The 22,102-nt window shown below is 46.2% G+C and overlaps 3 protein-coding genes across 3 annotated transcripts; 1 reads left to right on the top strand and 2 right to left on the bottom strand.

The window, feature by feature from the left end:
- Positions 1-628: 628 nt before the first annotated feature.
- On the bottom strand, positions 629-9,267 carry LOC311356672 (sodium/potassium/calcium exchanger 1-like; the record flags this gene model as incomplete). The annotated part of the gene is made up of 11 exons (XM_084476484.1): positions 629-878; positions 1,421-1,587; positions 1,668-1,757; positions 2,075-2,314; positions 2,903-3,033; positions 4,092-4,175; positions 4,771-4,821; positions 4,960-5,013; positions 6,257-6,365; positions 6,693-6,830; positions 8,269-9,267. 11 exons carry the CDS (start codon positions 9,265-9,267, stop codon positions 629-631), a joined length of 2,313 nt encoding a protein of 770 aa, XP_084332610.1.
- Positions 9,268-10,646: 1,379 nt separating this feature from the next.
- LOC311356247 (very-long-chain (3R)-3-hydroxyacyl-CoA dehydratase-like) lies at positions 10,647-16,484 on the bottom strand. The gene is made up of 11 exons (XM_084476016.1): positions 16,333-16,484; positions 15,740-15,782; positions 15,471-15,544; positions 15,029-15,193; positions 14,588-14,639; positions 14,359-14,469; positions 13,708-13,835; positions 13,256-13,368; positions 12,794-12,900; positions 11,827-11,958; positions 10,647-11,385 (listed from the first exon to the last, which is right to left on the bottom strand). Exons 1-11 carry the CDS (start codon positions 16,420-16,422, stop codon positions 11,309-11,311), a joined length of 1,092 nt encoding a protein of 363 aa, XP_084332142.1. The 5' UTR covers positions 16,423-16,484; the 3' UTR covers positions 10,647-11,308.
- A 466-nt stretch (positions 16,485-16,950) lies between these two features.
- slc67a1 (solute carrier family 67 member 1) lies at positions 16,951-21,306 on the top strand. The gene is made up of 10 exons (XM_084476032.1): positions 16,951-17,190; positions 17,637-17,734; positions 17,832-17,977; positions 18,168-18,300; positions 18,711-18,823; positions 18,956-19,072; positions 19,373-19,473; positions 19,666-19,767; positions 19,872-19,992; positions 20,393-21,306. Exons 1-10 carry the CDS (start codon positions 17,032-17,034, stop codon positions 20,578-20,580), a joined length of 1,278 nt encoding a protein of 425 aa, XP_084332158.1. The 5' UTR covers positions 16,951-17,031; the 3' UTR covers positions 20,581-21,306.
- The last annotated feature ends 796 nt before the right edge of the window (positions 21,307-22,102 follow it).

The raw sequence follows: 22,102 nt of genomic DNA, 5'->3' as shown, positions 1-22,102 counted from the left end.
AAATGGTTTTAACCAGTGATGATAGTCCTATGCAATTACACCCCAGGGGATATTGAACATTCAATAAATCACACACGAGCCACGACACTGTTTTCTTTTTGAGGTGTTGTTAACATGTTTGTGAAGGTCTCCCTTTCAACACAGACTCCCCTAATGTCAACAGGATCAAGTGGTTGGCAACAACAGCAAACTCAACCACTGGAAACAGCTGACAAGCGGTCCCAATCTGGTTGCCCGGGGCAACCGCTGATGACGTACGACTCGTTCGCTGGCGACAAATGTATACTGTCTGCATTTATACCAGCGCTCTTCTAACCAGTGGCCACTCAAAGCGCTTTACGATACTGCCTCACATTCACCCGTTCACGCACACACTCAGACACCGACGGCGGTGTCGGCCATGCAGGGCGACAGCCAGCTCGTCAGGAGCAGTCAGGGTGAGGGCGTCTCGCTCGGGGACACCTCGGCACTCAGCTAGGAGGAGCCGGGGGATCGAACCAGCAACCTTTTGGTTACAAGCCAACCTGCTCTACCTCCTGAGCCACACGCCGCCTGTGTACGTTTCGTATTTACTACATTGTCTCCCAGACAGGAAGTGACACGCGTGTGCGTGTGCGTACGTGTGTTCTCAGATGGACACGGGGCAGGTGAGGATGCGGTCCTCCAGCATCACGCTGAGCACCAGGAACAGGAAGTAGAGCAGGAACATGGTGAGGCCCAGGCCGCGGCTCATCCTCCAGCGGCACGCCGCGATGGAGATGATGACGAAGAGGAGCATGAGGAAGAGCAGCACGATGGCGCAGAACAGGCCGTTGGAGCGCACGGGGATGGGCTGGTTGCCGTGCGACAGCGAGTACATGAGCCACGGGATGGGCAAGCTGGAAAAAAAAAAAAAAAAATGTATACATTTATGGGTACTGATTCACGTAAACGACAATCACTTACACTCTTGCATACATTTACATTTTGGGCATTTAGCAGAAGCTTTTATCCAAAGCGACTAACTTAGAAAGAGAAACAATATATCGCTGTCGGTGCAGTACGGATGTTCATAGAACCAAGTGCCAAGCACTAAAAGGTGTTAGGTTACAAAGATAGCTAGGATAAGATAGATAAGATAGCTACACAACGCTAAGTACTATTTCCAAGTGCCAGGAAGTACGACATACAATATGTGCACAAGAGGAGTGTGGGAGGGTAAGGGGGGAGGCTATGCAGAGCCCAGGTGAACTCTGAACAGGTGAGTCTTGAGTCTCTTGCTGAAGCTGGTGAGCGACTCTGCGGTCCTGACATTGGCAGGGAGCTCGTTCCACCACTGCGGTGCCAAAACAGCATACGTACTATGAGTCCTATGTCCTGTGGTCTACGAACCAAAGGGTGTATTGAACGGGGTTCACGGATGAAATGACGAACACTGTACCCTATGGTGATGTCGAAGATGTTGCTGCCCACCGAGCTCGACACGGCCATGTCGCCCAGGCCCTTCCGGGCCACTATCACGCTGGTGATGAGGTCGGGGATGGACGTCCCCGCCGCCAGGATGGTCAGCCCCATGATCTCCTCCGAGATGCCCACCGTCTCCCCCACCTGTGCACAGCGCCTCGTTAGACTCTGGGAAATGTAGTCCAAACGGGGGAAATGCTTGAACTGCAAATGAACACGCCGACCTGGTGCGCCCACCACACCATCAAGTAGGAGAACACGCCGATCCACACGATGGAGCCGATGAACGTCACCGCAAAGAACTTCCTGGACGCCTGGAAAAAACACACACACAGATGAGGAGGCACTCATTTTACATTTACATTTATGGGACGCTTTGGGCCAAAGCGACTTACAACCATTCATTCACACATTCACACACCGACGGCGGAGTCGACCACGCAGGGAGTCAGCCAGCTCGTCGGGAGCAGTCAGTGTGAGGGCGTCTTGCTCAGGGACACCTCGGCACTCAGCTAGGAGGAGCCGGGGATCAAACCAGCAACCTTCTGGTTACCAGCCAACCCGCTCTACCTCCTGCTGCCCACTCAATGTGTAAAAAGGAATCACAGAAAGACAGGTGGACGGTACGTACCGGGTTGCGGACGTCGGGCACGGTGAGCCACAGGGGGAAGACGATGGGCAGCAGGATCAGGTAGGTGGCCTGCTTGCCTCGGGTGTCGGGCCATTCCAGAGACAAGGGCTCCTCCGTCTCCTCCTTCTCCTCCTCCTCGTTGGTGTCGCTCTCGCCGGCCTCGCTGCTCTCCTCGCTGACCACACTGGACTTCTCCCCGTCACTGCCGTCGGAGTCCCCGCCCTCCGGGGCCGCCGTCTCCTGCTCCCAGAATGCAGTGGGAGGAACAGGGAGGAGAATGCACATGTGTCGTGTTCGAGTTAGAGTGACCCATTTATTCTCGGTAATACGATCAACTACACATGTCTGTTCCAAAAAGGGTTTTCCCTGTGGTCTGAATACGACACCTGCTGCTATTGTTTCTGAGCCGAGCCGGATTCAGAAGCCCTAGTGGTTTGGGCATTAGAAATGATTAATCCATCCTATGATGGGTAATTAATGTCTATTTCTGGTCCAAAACATTCCTTGGGATTCCTTTTAACATCAAACTTCTTATGGTATAAATGCTTAGTCATGGTGTGCATTTCATTGCAGTCGTTGGACAGAATCAGATTCATCTTTTATTAAATTGTTGAAAATTACAACAACTGCTGCCTGATATTTCAGAGGCTCTTTATTAGTTTAAGGCTTGGCTTAGCATCTGTATAATTCTGTATATCTGTTTATATTGGCTTCTGTATCACTGTCTAGACTGTCTAGACAAAACAAACGCACTATGATCATCCATACTACATACACAAGGTAATGGCAGAGTATAGGGTTAGTGCAGCGACTAAGTATCGGTCCTACTCCACAGAAGCTCATCTTCCCGTGTACCTCGCCCCCTGCAGACCTCTGCTCCGTCTTGGCTTGCTGGGAGGTGGAGGGCTCACCAGCATGACCACTGGGAGCACTGGTCTGGGCGGGCTCCAGTGAAGCATCTACAGGCGGGGACACAGAGCGAGGGGGGAGATGTCACACTGGGCACGTCCGGGTGTGAATACTGATGTGTGTGTGAACAGGCAGGATAATGAGGGCAACAGTTGTAGACGCACAGAAATTTGTGTGAAGGCGACAGGATTATTTAAGAAGAATTTAAGATTATTAATATTTCCTTGATTATGAAATGCGGTTAAAATTACTACTTGGAGGCTGGTAATGCATCAGAGAGAGATTTCTTTCTCCTTTTTCCAGATGAGTTCTGCTGAATACTGGTGAGCCTAAATTGCTGTTGACAGTATGAATATAAAAGCGTGTCTGCAATCAATAATCAATAATGCAATCAATCGATAAAAAAAACCTTTTTTCAATCAAAACGACAGAACTGTTATCTATTTGGATTAAAAAAAAGTACAACTCAAACTGGAGCCGTTTCAATTATCCTGATGTGCCTGGCATGAAAACTATCACACACACACACACACACACACACACACACACACACACACACACACACACACACACACACACACACACACACACACACACACACACACACACACACACACACACACACACAAACAGACCGTCCCATTTGTATGTAAATCCCGGAGTCGATTGATTATGGATCGTAAAGAAGCCACTTCAGTCTCCCTTTGATCCCCAAATCTGCTCCGCGTAACACAACAACAATCAGCCAGTCTGGAGTCTGGAGCACCTCATCACTCCACTGTGTGACGCAATACACACACACACACACACACACACATACACCCACACACACACACACACACACACACACACACACACACACACACACACAGCTGATTGCCGAGCACAACCTCCACAGAGCACTTTGTCGCCCCCCCCTCCTCCAGACCCTGACCACTGGAATTGCTAACGACCTACTGTGGGGCATGCTTGACAAAACGCTGAGGAGAACGAGGATGACACACATTCAGGCCATTGGTTGATTGGTTGTACATCATCTTCCCTACATGGGATTTTTAGTATTTGAAGTATTGCCACTTTAAAATTGAAAGGCCTGCATCCAACTCACCTTCATCAATGCACTGACAGCACACTGATTCCCTCTCTAACGCCCCCTGGACTGCTGGGCTCAGGGGCTTTACTTTATTCCTGGCTGCAATCAGGAGAAGGGCTCGCTCACTCAGTGTATCTTTGCTGCGCTGCATGCCAGCTGATGCTTGGATTCATGCAGTGTGTGTGTGTGTGTGTGTGTGTGTGTGTGTGTGTGTGTGTGTGGATGAGGATGAAGAGGACGGGGCTGCCTTGAGGCCAAGGCAACATGCGACATGCGACGGGCAACACGTGACGGGTGACATGCGACCTGAGCATGCACGCTAAAGAAATAAAAGAATAAAAATGCTGTGAGAATATCTGTTCTGGCTGCCTGCCTATGAATCAGACAGGTTTCGAGTTTTTGCGCATGCAAAAACTATCATAGCTTCACCACAGGTACGTGATTGCGACAATTATGTGACGGGGAAGCATAGGTAAGGGGGTGTTTTCTCGCTCTTGAGAGCAACCAGGCATTTAGTATGCATGTTCAAAAGATCTTTTGGGAAACACTGCAAAGCCACACCACTGGAGAGAATCACCAGACGCATGCAAACAAATCCACTGTCCCCCATGAGAGGAATCCTGAAACACGATCTAAACAACGCACAAGACGGCCGTCAACACCCCACTCCACAGCCAATCACATGTGGCCTTACCTTTTCTCTGCCCTGACCCCTGAGCTCTGACATCACCGTTAAATGAGGTCTCTGGAGAGCAGGGGGGACACAAGAGCATATTATACATCTTCCTTGCCACTGGCCTCGGAACTCGTTTCCATTTACAGGAGGGGAGGCATGCAGGATGAGTCACGACACAGAGACGGTGACTCAAGGTGTTCCTCTTACCCTGTCTAGCGTTGCAAGGCCGCGAGGTCTTGAGACCCTCACTCAGGGCCGTGTCTAAAAAGAAAACCGCAGCGGTGTGAGTCACTATCAGTTTGATTGGATCTGTAACGATGATAGAGTTTGCAATGCCAGTATTCCTACCAAAGTGATCGAGAGTGTCAGCTGCTAAACATCTCATTTAGGATACGACAATTACTAATACCTTCTCAAACTCATTTTCTTACAGTTAAGAAAGGTTTAAAAAAATAAATAAATTAGACTCGTTATCTGATCAAAGAATCTCTTTAAATAAATATTAATATGAGTTATTATTAATTAATGAATAATTAATAATATGCCATCAGTTCTTGACTCCAAACCCTCATAATACCATGTTGTTCATCAGAAACATGGATAAAGGACAGATGAAGAACAGGTGTGTAGGTGCCAAAGCATCTAAGTCTAAACTCCACATGAACCGGACCCATGCTGTGTGATGACTTGCAGTTCTCCAGCATCTGACCAATGGCAAGCCCTGGTTAGCGGCCGCGGCCCACGCTAGTCTTGTTTAGCTGGGTAAGAGATTGGGCTAGCAGCGGGCTGGCTCTTATCCAGCTTTTATAAGCCTTGTATTTGAAAGCTGATTAGGGATCCACTCAGGCCCAGGCCTGGTCAGGGAGTACGCGGGAGACACGCTGAAGGTCACAACGCTATAACTTTATGCGCAGCGGAACACGCGATGCCACGACGTAGAGCAGATTACGCAACGCAATGCTTTCACCGTGCAGGCCTGCGGCTTGTGCACCATCGCTGGCTTGTATCAAGTGAGCCCACCGGTAGTCACATTTACATTCAGGGCATTTAGCAGACACTTTTATCCAAACAGACTTACAATAAGATTATTTTTCAGAAGAAAGAGAAACAACAATATATCGCTGCTGGTGCAGTAAGGATGTTCATAGAAACAAGAACCTACAATTTTTAGGTTAACCTTTTCCCCGTACACAACAAAGATAGCTAGGATACGATGCAACACAATGCTAAGTACTATTTTTGAGTGCACAGATGTACAACATACAATAAGTGCGTACATTAAGTGCCAGGATGTACAACATACAATAAGTGCGTAAGAGGGGTGTGGGGGTGTAAGGGGGGATGCTATTCACAGTCTAGGTGAACTTTGAACAAGTGAGTCTTGAGTCTTTCGCGGAGGCTGGTGGTGATTCAATGTGTATTCTACAACATGTGTGTGTAAAGTAAACTTATAAAGTGCCCAGCTAGCTCTGCCTCAGACAGGCCCATGAGGTCGGGTCGGTACCTTCTCCTAGGGGGTCCAGGGTGTGGATCATGAGCTGGAAGATGGTGCTCCTCAGTGAGGTGTTGTGGAGAGAGGCCGAGCTGCCCCCTCTCTGCAGCGTGGGTTGGACCTGCAGGAGAGCACGCAGTTTGTTGGAGATCCCACACAGAATGTGAACTGTCTTGGTCAATGGGTGGACTTCAGAGTTCACAATAATGCTACTGATATGGGAATCCAGTCCAATATATCTAGAGCAAATATTTTAAATCGATTTTTGTGAACAGGTAGATTGTCTTGGACCTTAAGGGGCTGATGGTTTGAACAAAGTTAATCTTGGTTAAAAATGGCTGAGACCTGTGTCCTTCAGCAAAGCCCCTAACGTTCTAGGTGTGACTGTGACTGAGAAGATCTCAAAGACAAGAATCAGTGTGGAGTAAATTCATGTAGTTCCCCTCACCCTTAAGCGGACCTTATCCTCTGGGGCGTCTGTGGGGGTCCGGCTGCGTGCCGGGCTGGGTCCTGCCTTGGGCGGGACTTCTTTAGGTCCAGGTGGAGGTGGAGGAGGGGGAGGGGGAGGCGGTGAGTGTTCACTGTCCTGAGGGAACAACAGTTTTTCACCAGGGGTTGAACAGTCTTCATGAGCAGAAGCAGCAACAAATGTGCATTTTGGAGGAAATTAAAGTCACAATGTATAACGTTTCAGCCTGATAACGTTTCAGAGGCCGGATCACGGAATTAAGAGGCGCCCCCGCCCAAGTGCAGCCTCTTCATCAACCCCGGCTGGATGTACAGCCACGATCCCGCGCACTCAGCATCGTACCGCGCCTATGCTACATGTAGGAGCCCTTGATGATGATTGCACAAGCACAGCAGTGGATTCACTGAATACTAAATCAGGGCTCTGCATTTCATTACGTCGCACCATTATCGCCTGCATAGAAATGTTTGGTAGGCCAACGTCTTTCCCAATGGAGGCCTCAGTAAAGTGGAGCTCAGCGATGGGGAGATGGAGGTGTAGCTAGGATGCGAGCAGAGACAGAGGCACAGTGATGTTTTGTGGAGTCCCTCCCCTCCATTGTGCTGTCTGTGACACCTGTGGTCTGCTGTGTTCGCCAGCATCAAAGGATGGAGCGTGCACACACACACACACGGACGCACAACGTACACGCACACGCACATGCAAACACACACACACACACACACACACGCGCTTCACTGGACAAATCATTGGCACTCCAGGACTGTTTCAACAGAATACAGAATACTCTAGCCTCTCCACGGTAATGATGATATATTATGCATTGTTCTAAAAAGGGGTCTAGTGCTTTGTGAATCCAAATGTCCAAATATAATACATACTTTATTACACAAGTGTTCTGCTTTTGAGAAAATGCATTGTGCTTTAACAGTGTGAGACCTGCTTTATGCATTGGAGGATTTGATTCAATATCTTTGGTTCTGGATGGCTTAGTGGCCATGAACTCGCAGACCATGTCAGCAACTCCCTCTCTTTTTCAGCCAGTGTCCGTGTCTCCCTTCACTCTCCTGTCTCCAGGTACAACTATGTTTTGTTGTACCTGTCCATCATGGAACAAGTACATGACGGACAGGTACATGATGGATCTGTCCATCATGGCACCCATTGCACTCCTGCTCATCCCTGGAAGGAGGGATCCCCCACTCTGCGTTCCTCCTTAAGATTTCATCCTTGCTCATTAAGGTTTTTCTTGCCCTCTGGGAGGCTGGGGCCAGGGGGGGGGGGCTGTTCCTGTGATCAAGGGCTGTTCAAATACATTTGAATTTAAATTGAATAGAAAACCTGGAGGAGGACACAACAAGTTGATGAATTGACTGATCATTTTTAAATTCATAAACAGATGTAGGCAAGATCTTTGCACTCACGACCACACCCTTGACCGACACACTGCACCAAAGTACCTTCAAAAGCAGTGACACCCTCTTACCTCAGCTGTTTAACAAAACCGTGACACCCCCCCCCCCCCCCCCCTCCCCCCTCACCACCGCGCGCTCACCTTGGTGGGCTCCTCCGCCGTCCACACCTTCACCGTGTTCATGTGCTTGTTGATCTGCCCCTTGACGGCCCGCTCGATGGGAACGTTGAACTTCATGAAGGTGACGTAGCACACGTAGGCCATCACCAGCATCACGCTCTCCCACCACATGATCACGTTGTCCAGGAAGAAGGCGATGAGCATCATCAGGTCCAGGATGTAGAAGGACACGTCGCGGAACAGTGGCCACCACGTCAGGTGCAGCATCTCCCGCGAGAAGATGGCGCACATGCCGATCACGAACAGGATGTTGAACACGGCCGAGCCCACGATGGTGCCGATGCCCACGTTGCTGTGCGACACAAACACGCCGATCAGTGAGGTGAAGAGCTCGGGGGCGGAGCCTCCGGCCGCCATGAAGGTGGCGCCGGCCACGTCGTCGGAGATCTGCAGCTTTTTGGTGATGACGTCCAGCGTGGGCACGAAGAACTCGTCGCACACGATGGCGAGCGCCACGAACATGTACACCATGCCCGTGATGTGCAGGGCCACCCAGCCCTGCTGCCGCTGCTCCACCGAGAAGATGTCCTCGGGGTAGTCGCCCTTCCTGAGCGTTGGCGGGTCAGGGGTCGGCGGCGGCGGCGGCGTGGGACTCGTCACCACGGTGACGATGGACAGCGGGCGTTCGGCGGGCTGGAGGCCGGGCGTCGCCGGCTCCACGTAGACGCACTGTTCGATGTCCGTCCGGTTGACGGTGATCACCAGCGGAGCCTCCCGAGTCCTGAGGCCCTCGGGCGGGACGGTGGCCGTCTCGGTGACGTTGGGTGCCGTTACCTCCCGTACGTGCAGTCTCTGCCTGGGGAACTCTTCCTCCAGCCCCCCAGGGGAGGAGGAGGAGGAGGACCGTGGCATCGACAGCTTGCCCTTGAGAGTCAGTGCGTAGAGGCAGCATAGCAGCACACCTGAGATGAAGAACAGGACTCGACTCCACTGCAGTCTCCTCCGTTGAGGCAGATGCATGTTAGTGGCCCTCGCGCTCTCTACTGCAAACGGGAATCACGGCAGAGTCTGCATTGTTTTTCTGTGACGGTTCTACCCCCATGGCTTGGTAGGAAAGCAGAGAGCATGGAAAAGATACAGGCCGACACATAAACAGTGTGTGTTTCATGTTTAGAGGCCAAAATCGAACGGGCTTTCAGAACCTAAAAGGAGAGTAAAAGAGTTAGCATGTATAGTATGCTACACAGGATGGTCCCATTTTAACCTTAAACGGTCAACATTGTACTGTCATAGGCTAAATATTGCACAAATTAGTCACTCATGTGTGCAAGTGCTGCACACATCCACACACCTAATAGTCCTACAATTAGGAGGAAGGGGTATGATGGCACCCACCTGTTGCTATGGCTACAGAATCACAGACGATGGGGCTTCGTCAACACAAGTATGCTGAGGGAGGGCTTCGTTGCAAGGGAATATTTGCTTTCAACGTCGAACACAGACAAGTTTGCGTTAAAATGACAACGTTAGCACTCCTCGTCGATTCATTAAATCACACGCGCAAGGATGCTCAGAGACCGTGATAGTGATAGTCGCGCCTGCAGATAACTAGACGGGAAGTTATCGCTGAATGAGAAACGAGCGAACATCCATTCGTCCAAGTATACTTTTGCAGAACGAGAACAGTGCGGCCTGCGGTGCAAAACGTGCAACAGTTAGTATCAATGCATAATAATGTCATAAAGGCGCGTCTCACCTCATAGCCGAGCGGCGGCTGCAGCTGCAGGGATTGGTTAGATGCTGACTGCTGGTTTTCGGGCGCACGGCATGTAAAGTCTCCAACGAGGCTCAGCATAATGCCTGCAGTCCTGTAAGAGGATTTATGGAAACACCTCTCACCTTCCCTTTCAAACAAGCCCTTCGTTGACACCGCATCGTTCCCAGATAGGCACCTGCCAGTCGTGTTGTGGTTCAGTGCGTTCACAGAGAACAGTGCTCACAGAGAGAGAAGTGTCAGGGCAGAGCGGTGATTGGAAAGGCTGACAGGCGGGGTTTGGTATGGTTTGCGACGCTTCTAATTGGAGTTGATTCCACGCATGCGTAATTGCAACGGTAAAGTCACTTTGACTTTGGCTGGGGCTAATTGCGTTAATTATGCTTAATTGTTATGTTTGGCACAGAGCAGCATCCTTTGCTCTGTGCCAAACAAGTAATTACAGGACTAGAAGCTTAAATCGCATGAATAGTGGGCATTGCAATGTAATTTCCTTGCTTTCATTCTGCGTGATGCCAGATACAAGGAGCCTGAAACCACTTGGAAGAGTTCCTTCATCATTCTGCTTTATTTAAATAGTAAAAAGAGACGTTACAAAGAAATGGTCAAAAAATGTAAACAACCTAAAATGTTTGACAATCGTGTGTATGAGGTGTTGTTTGTGGCTCATTATGAATCTTCAAGTAGCGTTCAGCCTTACTAGACATGAACACCTTTAAAAAAAACAATAGGCTAAGCCAATAAGAAACATAATCCAGTCATCATATTCAAGCTTCAGCATATAAATATCGTTACACATTATGTCTCAAAAAAACGAGGCCTGTATCAAATGTCATGATGGACTTGACATTCAAATAATGTATTTAACATTTGATTTACTTCATATAGATAATATAGGGCATTGTACAAATATGTAATTCATTATCACGATAATAATAATAATCAAAAGCACCACTTTTTATCTCAATAATTTGTCTCTGGTTTGGACATTTAATGTGATAATAGTATTTAGTCCCTCAAATGAAATAATTGATGAGCGGGGATTGGCAGGATTTGATATGGAGTTTACTAACACGCCCCCTTGTGGAATAGACAGGTAACAGCCATTTCACTAGGTGGTAGGGGAGGACGGATTTATTCAACGTGTTTGACAGTCGGTGGATGAAGCTCAAAAGGCAGTCAGGGGAGGCACACAACAATAATAATAATTAAAAAGAAACAAACAAAAGCAAGAGGACAGAGAAGGGCCATTCTGTCTTTGAGCAGAAGATATTTAAATGTGTCTGGCTAGATCGCTTTCCTCTTCCTGGAGCGGAATCGCCTTTTCCTCTGCTTGTAGAGGTGTCGGAAGTTTACGAAAAGACCTGGGGAGAATGACAAAAATACAACAACACAGAGTGATTAATTTTTCATCATCATCATTTAGCAGATGCTTTTATCCAAAGCAACTTACAATAAGTACATTTGTCAGAAGACAGAGAAAGAACAATATATCGCTGTCGGTACAGTAAGGATGTTCAAAGAACCAAGTACCAAGCACTAACAATCACTAGGTTAACCCCTTCCCCGTATACAACAGAGATAGCTAGGGTAAGAGGCTCCATGATGCTAAGTACTGTATTTTAAGTGCAAGGGCGTACAACATACAATAAATGTGTACATTAAGTGCCAGGACATACAAACATACAATAAGTGCGTAAGAGGGATGTGGGAGGGTAAGGGGGATGGCTATGCAGACACAAAGCAGGCGTGGGAGGCGATTGGGTGGTCGGTTGATAAGAGGGAGCACAAAGAGGCCATCTTACCCAGGAACATGATGATCAGGTAGACCTGCAGGGTGTAGGAGAAGCTCACGGACTGGCCCAGGGCTTTGGGGAGGGGCAGGCTGTACAGACGGGTCTCATCAAACACGGGCATGGCCTGGATCACTGCCACCGCTGGAGAGACGCATACGCCAAATGAGTGACTTTAACAGGACATTGGTTTAACGTTGTGACACCATAGCCACTTGAGAAGACGCATGAGAACATAAAAAAAACATAATGTGCAACTAGAGATACAAAAGAACGGTCGGAGAGCGTTCAACAATTGTAGGTGCTTGGCACTTGGCTCCATGAACATCCTTACTGTACCGACAGCGATATATTCTTGTTTCTCTTTCTTCTGACAAATGTACTTATTGTAAGTCGCTTTGGATAAAAGCGTCTGCTAAATGCAATACATTTTAATTTAAAATGACATCCCTGGCACCCCCTTCATGGCCAGTGGGTAAAAGGCCACCACACCTTATGTGTAGAGCTCAGATAGTGGGTGTTTCACAACTCACTAACAAATGACACCTCAAAGGTCAAGGAGGGGACATGTTTAGCACATTAGCTCTAGGCTAAAGGTCTTTTCAGACCAAGCTGGGATTTCATAGATTTAAAAAGGGCAAGTAGAAATAATGGCATTTGGTCAACCACACTAGTACTGCGGTGGTCTTTTTTTAAAGTGGAGTCTGGTGGATTTATTTTTTTATTTTTTAAGGATGGGGTGTACCTCCTTATCCCATAATTAATCATGGTAACGACAAATGAATCACCGATGCTACTACTCTCCATTGCTTTATGTCGGTATGTCAGTTATTTACTTTCTTCTCTATTGCATCAGATGAGGTCTGAAAAGGTACGGATCCATAATAATCAGTTTTTTTTGGATCTGAAAAGTCGGACCATTGTTTTCTTATTACCAACACGCAACAGCTGAGCAGGAGAGGCCTGGAGGCGAACCTACCCTCTGCTACGACCCCCATGGGGTAGAGGGGGATCCAGATGGTGTATCTCAGCCAGGTCAACAGCTTCCACTCTGTGTCAATACAGGCCAGCATGTAGAAGGGGTACCTGCAGCGTGACAGATCCCCCACAGTGGGGTTAACAGGGAGCACTGTGGCGAGGGTCTGCGGAGTGGACCGTGTGGAAATGGATTCAGGAATTCTAAATTGTGTCAATTATTAGCTCTTTTTTTTTGTATGTCCTATGTTTGATTAACATTTAAATCCCCTTTGTCCGACCAGCTCTGCCAAACAACAGCCTAATGCACCGGACAAGCACACTCCCCTCAAATGAACCGGTGGGCCATTGTCATTTACCGTCACCGTGGCAACCCATGTAAACCGACACCACAACACGGAGAAATACACCCGATTGGGAGAGGGAGAGTGGCAGAGGGAGAGGGAGAGTGGGCAGGAGTGCAGACCTGAAGATCTCGATGGTGCTCCACAGGTAGAACACAAAGAACACCACAGCCTTGCTCTGCATCTGCTCCAGACTACCAAAGATGACAAAGAGAATAACGTTTCTGCCCGTCACCTGTTGAGAGACAGGAAGGAGGCATTAGAAGTGGACAACACCATTACTTTCCAAAATACAATCATTTTTTTGAAATCCGTAAAATATAATGTTTGTATGTTGTGCGTCCTGGCACTTAATGTTCGCAATTATTGTATGTTGTACGTCATTGCACTTCAAAATACTACTTAGCATTGTGTAGCGTCTTATCCTAGCTATCTTTGTTGTATACGGAGAATGGGTTAACCTAGCGATTGTTAGTGCTTGGCACTTGTTTCTCTTTCTTCTGACAAATGTACTTATTGCGAGTCGCTTTGGATAAATGCCCTGAATGTAAATGTTTCGAAATATCAGCAATACCTGCAGCATCGCTGGAAAGAATCCAGTCTTAACGAGTCCCAACAAAGGGTTAATGATCTCAATCACCGCCATCATCTGGCAAAAATACATCATGTCAGCCGTGGTGTGGAATGTGTCATAGAATGAATCTGAGACGAGAGGAAACAGAGGACGGATGGACAGACAGATGGACAGAGTTGGAGAGATAAAACAGGTGAGATTGGGGCTGCGCCAGACAGACATAATTAGACAGCATATTGCATGGGGGGGGGCCAACCTCTAATAAGCATTTGCAATACAAATCAGCATCTATTAGCCTGGTTTCCCAGTTCCTATTATTCAAATGTGCTTCGATGAATGGCCTCTCAGCACAGGGCTTGATATGTTGATATGTGTTGTGTGCATGTCCTTTCTTCACTTTTTTTATCGGTCAACAATGGTGCAGCATTGTGCCTTTGCTCATGTATTAGTATGCAAAAGTGGACTGTGAGCAATGGTAATGTACTTTCTCTCATTTTAATCCTATGCTATTATAGCTACAAAGTTTAGACAAATACACCAGCATAGGCAGTTTCTACTAGTTATTCCAATATTAGCCATTTTGCCAAAGACGTCTGTTTGTCTGTACACCCTACTGCACATTAATGGTCATCAGAAGTGAGTCACACAAACCTTGACCAAGTATGAAGAGTCGCACTGTCATGTTGACAAAGATCCATGAGAAGCCCAGGAACTGCACCAGGTTGTACATGAACAGGTAGCCTTTCTTCAGACCCAGGTAGGCTGAGGGGCGAGAGCAGAGAGCAGGTGACAGTTCATGACAATCTGCATGATAAAATAGCAAATGGATAGTACAGCAAAACAACTGCAACACAACATTACAGCACAAGAACATACTTACGGTCTTTTCGGATTCTAGACTCAACACTTATTTTGTTTATCCTCTGCTCCTCCTGAAAGTCAAGACAAGGGGAATCACAAGAGCACAGATGAGAAATGGTGGTCCTATTGACAGTATTACTACTGAATCTGTATTGAAAAATCTAAATCAATCTGGTTAACTAAATGGACTGCAGTAACACAGCGCTTTTCTAACCAGTGGCCACTCAAAGCGCTTTACAATATTGCAATATTCACCCATTCATGCACACATTCACACACTGATGAGGCGGAGTCAGCCACGCAGGGCGACAGCCAGCTCGTCGGGCGCAGTCAGGGTGAGGCGTCTCGCTCAGGGACACCTCGACACTCAGCTACACTCGACACTAGCAACCTTCCGGTGACCAGCCAACCCGCTCTACCGCCTGAGCAACATACCCAATCTGATTCTCATTGAGAATACCTTCTCGTGGAGCTCCTTCTCTGCGTCGGACTCATCCTGCCAGCGGTCGAAGTCGGGGGCCAGAAACAGGGGCTTCTTCTCCTGTCTGGTCAGTCTGGACCACCAGACCTCCTCCTTCTTCAGGACCTTGATGTTCACCTGGCGCTGGGTCGACTTGTGGAGGACCTGGGGCCGTGGGGGAGGGGAATGCAGTGTATAAGAAAACGTTGAAGATTCGCCATAATTATCTTTTGCCTGCTATACAAACAAAGCAATAAATACAACACTTGCATCCAGTTCCATACGCTGTATACATTTGATGTAAAAACATTAGGGATTCAACGTACATATTGTGATTCGATATACCATGTATTTAAGATAGTGTTGGCATTCATAATAATTCATAATGAACAGAGGAAAGTGGATCAGTGATGTATTTGGCCCAACATAACAGACTTGCTACCTTAGGCTGGACGGGCTCCAAAAACTCCAAAGAGAACTGATAGTCATTGTCGCCTTTGGCCCCATGGCCCTGGGCTGTTGGAAGAGGGTAAGCATTAGTCCGGGTTGTTTGTTGTGTTTGAACATACAGTCTCTGTTATGCCTATGTGCACATTTGTGTGTGTAACACCACTGCTTCAAAGCATTGTGCTTGATGTGTGTTCCTCCCATGTCAGTTGCATGATGCGTTTCTCTCCTATGTCACCTAAATAATTGACTGTAATTCAATACCTTTGAAATGAAGGGTGTTTTCTTGCAGGGAGATGTCAAGATTCTGAAAACACAATGATCACAGTTAGAACAGGTGTTACCGGGCTGCGATTTAGAACACATGACAAGGGATATCTCGCAAAGAAACATTTGTAGGGATCGGTCCAGCTTTGGATAGGAGCTGTCAACAGGAAGCAAAGCCACAATTACAATATTGAATATTCATGAGCCATTAGAACAACAGACGTGGGATGAGAGGAGATATGTGTGGTCTCCAAAGAAACTGAATGTGCACCGGAAATTAACATAGAAATGCAAGAGGATATAAATAAGGATTATTTCAACAGATCACTGGCTTGGGTGAATTTGTTCGTGGGGCCCCCATGAACAAATGAAGGAATATTTCAACCGATCACGGGATACAAATAAGCAATATTCCAACAGATCACCGACTGGTGTGAATTGGTCCTTTGGCATTTCGATATTCAAGTCTGGTGCACATTCAATCCGAGACCATCGTCGTCTCCAATGCATGAACACCACCGTGACACCTCCTCCTCGTCCTCCTCCTCCTCCTCCTCAGTGGATCATCCTCCCTGCCGCCTCTCTCTCACCTCAGCGTCGCAGAGGTCCACGCGGAGCTGCACGTCCCCGTGGCGCTGGGCCCAGTAAACGTGCGGCGTGAGGGTCTGCGTGGCGGACATCTTCTGGATGAGTGGACATAACCAGCGGAGCCGACGTTAAACAATAAACAAGAGGACCTTGTTCTGTCTGCAGCACTATACACAGGATGACGACGCGACGACGGCGTCCGGGTACATCCGGGAGGAGGGACTATCTCCGATTTCGGGGTTTTTAGACTTCAAAGTAAAAGCCCTGCATTTGAGATGGCTATGTAAGATATGCTGATTGTGTACTTGTGTCCTTGTCATTGTGTGCTACTAAACGCCCGTGATAAGAGTGTGTTTTATTTGTCACCTGTTACTCTTCCAATAGCCGGAGAGGTTTTTGGTGTTTTATTATAACCACATACTCCCAGCCACCCTGCGAGAGCCATCCCTTAATCTCATTGAGACTTTTATCTGGTTAAATAAAGAGAACGAAAAAAATGTATTATTTGTATTCCCTATTGTACCTATCCTGAGGGGAACGTTGAATAAGCATACGGACACGCCCCCTTAACGCACAGGCTCCAAAGTTCAATACGTTACGATGCGTCTGCAACTCGCTGAGCACAACCTAACCTCTCTCTCCAGAGGTTTCATGTTCATCTGACTTTAGGGAAGCAGACCGGCGACTCGGCCTCTGGAAAGATGGAACAAACACTCGGCGACGCGAAGAAGGAAACACCCGGAAACTCTGCGCCTTCAAAAGGGTCGAATCCCCCCAACAGGGCTCAGATCATTTATGTCACCTACATCATTGTTGCACTGGACATAACATGGATGTTCGTGCAGATAGCTGTCACTCCTGTAAGTTATTATATATGAGGTTATACAATGTCGATATGATGGCTGATAACAATGTGTCGTCAGCATAGATGACCATCGTTTTGTTTACATTTAGCCAAAGGGACATTGACACATTCACACCACAACGGCGGAGTCAACCATGCAAGGCGACAGCCAGCTCGTATCGAAAAGATCGGGTTAGGAGTTTTGCTCGGGGATCGAACTAGCAACCATCCGGTTACAAGGCAATCCAGCTATACCTGCTGAGCTCAGACAACCATATGTTTGGCTGCACAGAACACACATTACCACATATGTAGGTTTTTTTGTTTGTTTTGTTTTTTGTTTTTTTATGTGATCTGTACTGATGTGTTTATGACCAAAATGTACGCACAGAGTGGTTGACCTTGTGCCACCAAGAAAATCAAGTTGGCTTTATAATTGTATGTTTGTGTTTAAATCTTCAGTACTTGGCCAAGAAACTTGACTTTGACACTTTATGGTTTGGCTACTTGCAAACCACCGTTGGTGTGATTCAGCTGCTTGGTGGACCAATCTGTGGAAGGTAAGTAATAACTACAATACATTATGTCATGGTGGTGTTGTGCTTGTCATTTGTGATTATGTTATGAATTATGAATAATATTCTTTGTCATTGGCAGATTTGGAGATGTCTTCGGGGCCCGGGCGGCCTTGTCCCTCTCCTGTGTGGCGTCCATCGTGTTTTTTCTGTTGCTGGCCATCGCAGATACCCCGGCCATGCTGTTCATGCACAAACTCCCCGTGTTCTTCATGCACGTGCTACCTGGTCAGTGGAAGTGTCCTTCTCTTCATGGTTGTCTTTCGTCCACAAAGAACCAAAATCCAACCAATTCAAATCAAGTTGGCTTTACAATTGTGTGTTTATGTTTGGAGATGGTTCTCTCCAAACATATTAAAAATAATTTCAAGATCTATTTCAAGATTATCGTACCATGTTTGCCGTGTTTCCATTCCAGGGTCCCAGATGGTGTTGGCCGACCTCACCGAGCCAGAGCATCGTGCCAACGCTCTGTCTAAAATCGGTATATGTTTTGGCGTCGGAATGATCGCTGGCCCCACCATCGGGGGCAATCTCAACACTGTGTATGGGTGAGTCTCAGTGGGAATCGCAGTTTCCACATTGAGGCCACAAGTCACTGATGCCGATGCTGTCCAGTCAACATGAAATGAGAGATATTTATATATTATATTATTATTTTCAAATTATTTTTTTGAGAAAATCTCAGAGGGAGAGCAGGTTGTCTGGAAACCGGAGGGTGGTTGGATAAAGTACAGAGGAAGTACAAAGAGGTTACTTTGGGCAAGGGAAGGCACTTGACCACCAACTGCTCCTGGTGATCTGGTAGTTGGCTTGCAAGGCAGTTGGACTAACCGCTGATTTTAACACTTTATCTGCTTGTAGAAACCATAACCCATGTTCCAAAGTCGTTTTAACTTAACTTTTCCAGATTTACTTGTATTCATTTATTTTATTTATTTATTTTCAAATGTTTTCCCAGGGAGACCGTTACTGCATACGTTGGTGCATTTGGGTGCAGCTTCACTTTATTATTGGTTCTAATATTTATCCCAAAAAGCACTAAACCTCAATCTCCATCTACCAGCATTAACCGTAAGAACCTGCACGTGATATAACTAATTACATGTAGGCCTATATATAAAATATCCATTATTAAGTTTTTATTATTAATCACTTCTAATGTATGGGGTTCACGCAGAGTAATTATTGTTGTTTCTCCCCCAGGGGAGAACAGTCAGAGGAATAAGTCTATATTTAGTCTGGCAGAGCTCACCAGACTTCTGAAGTTCCCTGGTATTACCAGAATATTCCTCATTAAGATCATATCAGGATTACCATCAGGTGAGATCCAAGTGCCTAGCACTAAGAAATGTTAGGCAAACCCCTTCCTTGTATACAACAAAGACGGCTAGAAGATGCTACACAAAGTGCTATTTTTAAGTGCCAGGACGTACAACGTGCAACACATACCCACCATGAACACCAACTCTTTATATTCTTCTGTGATCCCTTTTACACACTTGCAATTTAACAATGTACATTTACATGTGTAACTATTCAGACTCTATGTAACCCTGTTATAACGATACTCTGCTGTCGTTCCAATACTACATTCCAAACCCTGTGTTCTCCATGCTTCAGTTATCTTCCAGGTGATGTTCAGCATCATTGGAATGAACTTCTTCAAGTTGGAACCAGCCCAGTCGGGCTATCTGATGGCCTTCTTTGGCATTGCGCAAATGGTAAGTTCAAAATAGGTTTAGAAAAATAAAGATTCATTTTTTATTTGAACCTGTGATCCTTTATTTTTCAAAATGACAATGATGATGTAAAATAAAAAGACCTGCTTTGTGTAGTCAGACTCTGTGTGAATTAGGAACTCAGAATGTAAGTGTGCATATGCTAGTAGTTTCATATTGCTGTGTCTGCTTCAGGTCATTCAGGGTTTTGTGATTGGCCGAGTAACGAGCAGATACTCAGACGGCTCGCTGCTTTTATTCTCCATCGGAGTCTCTGCTAGTGTGGGACTGGCCCAGGTAGAGAGACACACACACACACACACACACACACACACACACACACACACACTTGCGGCCCCTTTCCGTCTCATGCATCTCCCACATGTATCTCCCATCTGCAGGCCGCCATGCAGAATGTGTTCCACTTCTGCCTGATCGTCTTCCCCATGGTGTTCTCTCTCTGCCTGTTCAACGTTATCACAGACAGCATGCTCACCAACTCGGCCCCCTCCTCTGATACTGGTGAGAGCCTTGTGTTGTTCAGGGGCTCACAGAAGGATTTCTTGTATTTGTTTGAACGGCGTCATGTTATTATTGGCACAGTTATAGTCGTCTGCTTCCAAGCAAATTGGCTTTTCTAGGCTCTAGCATCCCAGTAGTTATAATAAATGTATCCAGTCCAGCTTTGTAAACATCAGAAATAACATCAATGACTTCTAGCTGTCTGGCATGCATGCATATGCAAATAATCCTCCTTAAAACCAAACCGTAATGGCTGTATGTAATCTAGGTAGGGTTAGGGTTTTAGTTTATATCATGCAGTATCCACACCCCGTATCGCCATGCAGATTATGCAGTAGTGGAACCTGAAGTATCTCCATGAAGCGTAGCTGTCCCAACTGATTCCTGCTCTGTTTTTCAGGCACTCTGATGGGACTGTGTGCCTCTTCGCAGTCTCTGCTTCGAACCATTGCTCCGACCATCGGGGGCTTCCTCTATGAGAACTACGGCGTGCCCTACTTTGGTGTGATCCAGTTTGTCGTAAACAGTATTTTGGTTGTGTACCTCCTTCGATATGGCCTCAAAAAGCAGGAAACCAGACGGGAATGACGACTTCTTCGGAAAGGGGACTCTTCCTTTCTGAATCAAATGAATCGGTTACCCGTTAGACTACAGAATAATTAGACATGTTCACGCAACCACATGTTTCCTAGAGTTCTGTAAAAGTAAACTGCACCAACACTCAAATCTGGGCGAACAGTTTAGTAGTCAGCAGTCAGATAGGAAGGAATTGAAGTAGGAAGTGAAAGACTTTCACTTCCTATTTGTTTTTGACCAATGAAGGTTTTATATCAACACCATGTAGATTGGCCACTGTATAAATACACTAATACTTATTTATACTTATGAAAGCTCTTCCCCTTGTGCAAATAAGTTTCTGTTTGGGAGGAATCTCCATAACGTACATTAACCGTAACAAGGCGGAACTCGTTTCTGGCCCTCTGTTCCGTCTCCTCCCAGGAGTTCTGCTATGAGGTAGAATGACTGCTGGGTAAGAGATTATTGGTCACCTGATATGGGTAACCTTTTAATTTGTCATATTCCATGACATTCCTTTGTACTCTAAATGTATATTGAATGCATATGTATTTACGAAACCACACCTCTGGGACTTGAGTTAATTATATCTTTCTATCGCAATTTATGCAACCTGTTGTTATATGATTTATTGTGAATGTGTTATAATAACACATTTATAATAATATAATAATAGTGTGTTAATTATGCGGAAAGCCACTAGATGGCAGCAACAAGGAACGTGTCCACTGAGATCGGTTTAAGATTGTTCATTTATGCATATTAATGAAAAATCTCCATACACTCACTATGATATAAAATAATACTTTTTATCAACATCTCCGTGTTTTCCTTTGGTTCTAGTAAGCAGACATTGTAGTGTAGACTGAGTTTTTCAAGTTATGCTAAATTGTACAGTTTTGCTAATAGAGCCTACTTTAATTAGACCGGTCCCTTGCTGCAATATACATTTTACTTACTATAACAATCCAAAGTTATGTATGACAACATGTCCTAAATATAATACCAAAATTCAACCAACCAAAACAAAGATAGGCCTAATGGACATCCTTTATTTATGTTGCAGTTTGTATTAGGCTACCTTGTATTTGTTCATGCTGTTTTCCTCATCATGTTGAAGTGATGTCATTTAATCTGGAGCAGGTGTCTCTTTGTATTACGACAAACAAACAGTTTCTGTTTTATTGACATATTTTAGATCCTCAACAATCCCTGATAATGATTGTCTTATGCTAACAGTAGGGGGTAAATCTCTTGATATAATTACTCTAAATCGTGATGTGTCTGTTGTTTAGGATATTTTTTTCATTTTCAGGCCAAATCCAGTAGATTATATTATTACTGCAACTTAATGCAAAATAATATTTAGAAACATGGGCAGTTTGTGTCGAGTTAAAACGCCATCTTCAGCTCCATGCGGTTCCAACCCAAAGCTGCAGTCCCTTCACAGATAACTACTAATCTACTAATTAACCCCTTGCAGTTATTTCTCATTAAACTGCTGCTGCTGACCCAAGGATGAAAAAACACTGTT

The sequence above is a fragment of the Micromesistius poutassou genome (genome assembly GCF_964030765.1).
Source record: "Micromesistius poutassou genome assembly, chromosome: 12".
Classification (NCBI taxonomy): domain Eukaryota; kingdom Metazoa; phylum Chordata; class Actinopteri; order Gadiformes; family Gadidae; genus Micromesistius; species Micromesistius poutassou.
The sequence above is the reverse complement of the archived record's forward strand: the minus strand, read 5'-3'. Positions and strand labels throughout refer to the sequence as shown.